Source organism: Arvicanthis niloticus, chromosome 5, assembly GCF_011762505.2.
Source record: "Arvicanthis niloticus isolate mArvNil1 chromosome 5, mArvNil1.pat.X, whole genome shotgun sequence".
NCBI lineage: Eukaryota > Metazoa > Chordata > Mammalia > Rodentia > Muridae > Arvicanthis > Arvicanthis niloticus.
The window spans coordinates 19,140,520-19,145,757 of record NC_047662.1 but is presented as its reverse complement, the minus strand read 5'-3'; the positions used below and the strand labels follow the sequence as shown (position 1 = coordinate 19,145,757).

General features: G+C 51.3%; 1 protein-coding gene across 2 annotated transcripts in view; it reads left to right on the top strand.

Moving 5' to 3' along the window:
• The first annotated feature begins 264 nt into the window (after positions 1-264).
• Ifnlr1 (interferon lambda receptor 1) overlaps positions 265-5,238 on the top strand; it is a 23,221-nt gene continuing 18,247 nt past the window's right edge. Inside the window, exons 1-2 of one of the 2 annotated variants that reach the window (XM_034504156.2) lie at positions 265-838; positions 4,804-4,927. In XM_034504156.2, the coding sequence (XP_034360047.1) occupies positions 781-838; positions 4,804-4,927 (182 nt within the window). In that variant the 5' untranslated portion in view covers positions 265-780. The remainder of the gene's footprint in view (positions 839-4,803; positions 4,928-5,238) is intronic. The other variant, XM_076933972.1, reaches the window with a different exon arrangement.

The following is a 5,238-nucleotide window of genomic DNA, read 5'->3' as shown; positions in this document are numbered from 1 at the left end:
CCATTCGCACTCCCTGCAGGCAAATGGCAGAAAATGAAGTGAAGTTCATGACCCTTAATCCTTATACACAAAAGGGCACACACACACACACACACACACACACACACACACACACACACGCACACACACGCACGCACACGCGTCGTTGTCCTAGTCTTGCCCCGACTCTATCTATAGTGAGAGTAACTTAGAAAGAACCAGTTTCCCCTTCCGTGGTTCCGCAGGTTTCGGCTATTCTCTGTTTACAAAACCAGCGTCCTCCCGCTCGGCTAGTTAGAATATTTTGTGTGGTGGAATGAAGTGTCCCCTGATCGCGGATAGAAAACAAAGCCTGAAGCGATGTCCCTTCTGGTTAGTAGCTGCACAGTGTTCGTCGCAGCTTAGGACAGCCTCCCCCAGCCATCTACCGCGAAGTAGGCGGGGAGTAACAAGCCTGCCCGGAATTCCTGCAGAAACTTCAGTAAGAAACTCGAAAGACAGGCTTGGTGCCATCCCCACTCCGCCTGCAAAACGGGAGACTTGCCGGTGACCTCGATCTCTACCCTGGGTGCTGATTACTTACTCCTCATCGGAACCCCAGAATTGGATTTCTTGTTTGATTTACCGAAAATGTTACTGAGAGCCCCGCCCCCACCCAAGGCAGGCTACGCGGGGCGGCCCTAGGTAAATCCCCGCCGGTGGCACCGCCGGAGGCTCCGCCTCTCTGGGCCGCCGCCCTTGTCACCTGCCGCCCAGGGGCCTGGCGGCCTGCGGCGGGCGGCGGGAACTCCCGGGACCGAGATGTGGCGGGCCGGCCGGTGGGCGCCTCTACTCCTGTTTCTGCTGCAGAGCTCCCTAGGTAAGCACGGACCGCGGGGACCGCGAAGGTGTGCCACCCACCCAAAGTCCCGAGAGGGGACTTGGTGCTGGGCCTCAGGGACCCTATGCGCTCGCCGCGGGTTTGTTTGGTCCCAGAGTGAAACAATCCTGAGCTTGGACTGCCTTTCCTGGACGAAAGGATCTAGGTTTCCTTATTCCAGGCAGGGCCGGGAGACCGAGGCACAGACACTGGGAAGCTTGTTGACTGAATCCCAGAGTGCATACCCGATTGACCCTTATAAGTAGGGGACATTCAGGAGCTACCCCGGACCCAGCTCTGGTTGATCTGGTCCTTGCTAGGAGACTCTTTAAAGGGGCGTTATTCTGTGTCTCTCATCTGGTAAATAAGACAGCGGGGCACAAAATACCAGAGGCCAGGACCCAAGCAGGGAATCCCAACTTTCCATTCATCAACTGCCTCAGGGAGGAGACCCACTCTAGAGAGCCATGGGAATACTTCAGATTCTTAGCCGCAGTCTAGGGGGCTGGAAGGATTCTCAGACTGGATAAAGAATCATAAAAGCCCATATTATTTTGGATTGCTTCTTTGTCCTGGGTACTGTGTTCTCATTGAGGTTTTCAGCCCAGTTGCCCTAAGAGGCAGACAGTCATCATTTTTTAGGTGAGGGAAACTGAGGTTCAGAGCACTTCAGAGATTGTCTAAGAAGTACCTCAGAAGCCGGGCGGTGGTGGCGCATGACTTTAATCCCAGCACTTGAGAGGCAGAGGAAAGAGGATTTCTGAGTTCGAGGCCAGCCTGGTCTACAGAGTGAGTTCCAGGACAGCCAGGGCTACACAGAAAAACCCTGTCTCGAAAACAAACAAACAAACAAACAAAAGTACCCCAGAGGGGCACACACAGGGCAGAGGAGCAAGGCTAAACCTTGCTTGACTCAAGCAACCTCACAAAGAACTCTGTAGCAGTGTTTTTGAGTTAATGAGGGTCTTGGGGGTGGAGTCAGGGGTTCTGTTCCATCCCCTACACAAACTGGTTAGTTACCATTGATCTCTGAGCTCAGTGTCTCTTCCTTGATGGGTGTGGGTGACACCTGCCCTGAGGGGTAGATTGTCCTGAGGACTGAATGACATCCTGAGGACTGAATGACATTTAGACAGTGCTACACCACTCCCTGGAACCCTTGAAGACTCTGTGAAGTGTGGCTCCTCTAAACCGACTTTTCCCACGTGGCCAAGCTCAAATTTTGGGCCTGCCCTTCTCATGGATGGCTTAGAACTAAGGGGCTTGTGCACAGAGTGGCCTCTTGCTAGGCAAACTGGGAGCTGGCTTTAACGGACAGTGTCTCCATCATGCTCCTTCAGGGCACAGGACAGGATAGAAATAGACACCCACATCTAGGTCAAAAATCCCTGAGGTGAGGAGGCAGCCCTGGCGTGGGCTTGAACTGAGAGACATCATGTAGACCTGGGTTTATCTTGCCTGGTGCCTAAAATGTATGTGTCTTCATGGTGACCCAGGTGACTGAATTCTCCCTGTGACCATGAGCTCGCATGGGGCAGGAAATGGAACCATTTTCTTCTGTTCCCTGGTACACGGAGGAACATAGAAAGCATAGTTTAAAAGTGGTCAGGTGTGGTTGTTCATGCTGTAATCCTAGTACCCAAGAGGTTGAGTCAGGAGGATCACTGCATATTTGAGCTAGCCTAGAACAGAGCGAGCTGTTTGTCTCTACCATAGTCAAAAGGGGATTGACAAGATGGCTCTGAGAGTAAGCGTTCCTGACATTCATTCGCCAGAATCTACATATTAGAAGGAGAGAATCAATGTCTGCAAATTGACCTTTCACCTCCACATGTACACCATAGCATGTATCAGACACACAATAGATGGATGTAAAAGGTGATCAGGCCAGGTGGTGGTGGCGCATGCCTTTAATCCAGCACTAGGGAGGCAGAAGCAGGTGGATCTCTGAGTTCGAGGCCAGAACTACACAGAGATAAACAAAACAAAACAAAAGGAAAAACCTGTTTTTAAAAATAGAATAAAACTGAGCCCCAGGAGAAACTGGAAGAGGAGATCAGCCTAGAGCTCAGACCCGAGAGTTGGCTTGATCTAGATTTGAGTATCTAAGAGGGCCTTGGTTTCCCCACCTGTCCTGGGAAGCCCCATGAACACTCACAAAGTGCTCAGCTAACCGGAAGTTACAACCAGATACAAAGGGTCTGATGTTACTTTGTTGCCATCATGAGTGTAGCCTCTTGATAGAGGTAGCAAGGCTACCTGGAGAAATGGCATTTGAGTAGACTCTTTCGAAGATTAGATGGTGAACTCCAGGCAACCTAAGACACCCAGGTTCAAAGACATCTAAACGATGGTACCCACAGCTTTGCCAGACCATGGGGAGATGCCAGAGATGTCAGACACGTGGTCAGGCCACCCAGACAGGTTATCAGACACCTGGGTGAGGAGTATGAACTTTATTCTTTAAGGCAAAGAGAGGACAGGAAGACTGGGCATGGAGCAAACAGCTGAGGTAATTAGTAGTATAGCTAGTTCTCTGTGAAAGAAGCAATGGACAGAGACCAAGCAAGGATAGCCAAGGAACATGTCACAGAGAGACAGTGCCATCAAAGGAATGTGAGGGAAACCAAGGGGATGGCCAGATGTTGAGAACATCATGTGTAAAGGCTCAGAGCAGGGAGCAAACCACAGTGCTCCCCAAAGAGCCACCGGCCAGTATGGCTGGAAAGAAGGAGGGACAGGGAGGAGGGAGGAGCCATACTGGGAAGCCTTTTGGAAGTTCTGGTAAAGGCTTTGGAGTTTCCTTGGAGTAGGAAAAATGGAAACCTGGAAAGGGTTAAGCAGGAGACAGACACAGAAAGTGTAACTTTCACTTTAACCCTTGCCTTTGTGCAGAGGGTGGACCCAGAACCCACAGGTAACCTAGGATTCCAGCACTAGCCTGTCAACCCATCCTGGTCCAGGTCCTCAGCAGGTGCCACAAGGGAGCTGACCATGGTGGTTCTAATGTGGTTTTCATGGTGAACTAATTCCCTTTTTGTTGTTATGCCAAAATTCTGGTAGAAGCAACCTAAAGGAGGAAAGATGGGTTGGGACTCAGGGTTTCAGAGGGTCTAGGGCCAGTGTGCTGAGAAAGGCAAGGCAGAGTGGCTTTACTCTACAGAAGCCGGAGTGTACGGTAAAGGTTGCTCGCCTGGGCAGGACCCAAAGCGGAGAGATGGACTGGAACAAGGGCTTGTATGTAATGCTCAAAGGCTCACCCCCATCCCACCAGTCAGGTCCCACCTCCTACAGGCTCCACAACTTTCAAAATGGCACTCAGAGCTGCAGACCAACCATTCAAAACATGAGCCTGTGGGAGGCATTTCAAGTTGAAACCAGGACACACAGGACACTTGTTGTGCCTGGCAGAGTGCCTAGGACCCAGTTGTCCAGTCCATAACCAGGTGCTCCTTACAGAAGAAATCTGTTTAACCTGGTAAGTCTTCTGTGACTCTCGTCTGACTGACAGGCACAGGGGTCATAGGGAAGACCTCTCTATACCTGTGCCATGGCATGCACACACACACATACATGTCACACATGCATAAACACGCATGTACATGCACACACAGTACACTAATAATAAATTCAAAGTTTAAAAACATAGCAAGGAAAACAATGCTTGCTCCAAGAATCTTCTGGAATCCAAGAACAGTATGGGGCCATTCATTGGCTCCTGGCCCATGGCAATCAGATGGAACCCACCCTCAGGTTCAGAGTTCATAGAACCTGCTCCCGTGGCACAGGTGGGACACTGAGGCCTGGGGACAGGAAGGGGCTCCCATACAGCAGCTGGCAGATGCTGTTTCCTCACAGTTGCCAAGGAAGTGAACACCTGTCATGCCTCTCATTCTTCAGCTATTTGTACCCATGCCAAGCTTGGCCAAGAGCTCCAGGCTTTATGACCTCTTTCTCTCCCACAGGAAGGTCCCGTCTAGCCCCACCTAGAAATGTGACACTGCTCTCCCAGAACTTCACAGTTTACCTGACATGGCTCCCAGGCCTTGGTAGCCCCCCAAACGTGACCTATTTTGTGACCTACCAAAGGTATAGTGGAGCCTTTGTGCTGGCGGGTGGGGAGAGGAAGGGCTGGATGAGGAATGGAGAGCCTTCTCTGGGCTGTCTGCATTCCATGTGGTCAGCATTCAGAAGTTCTCTGGGTCACTGGAAGGGCTGTGGCGAGTCCTTGAGAAGGGGCTTTTTTTCTTATTCACTTTACATGATTGATGCCTCCCAAGGGAGGAGGGGCTTTTGATGGGGGTTAGAGGTGGTGGGAGAGAGACTCCATGGAGAGCCACAGGGGACAGGCTTGCTGGAGATAGGGCGGGTCTCTGTGGAAAGTTGGAGTAGGGCCCAAG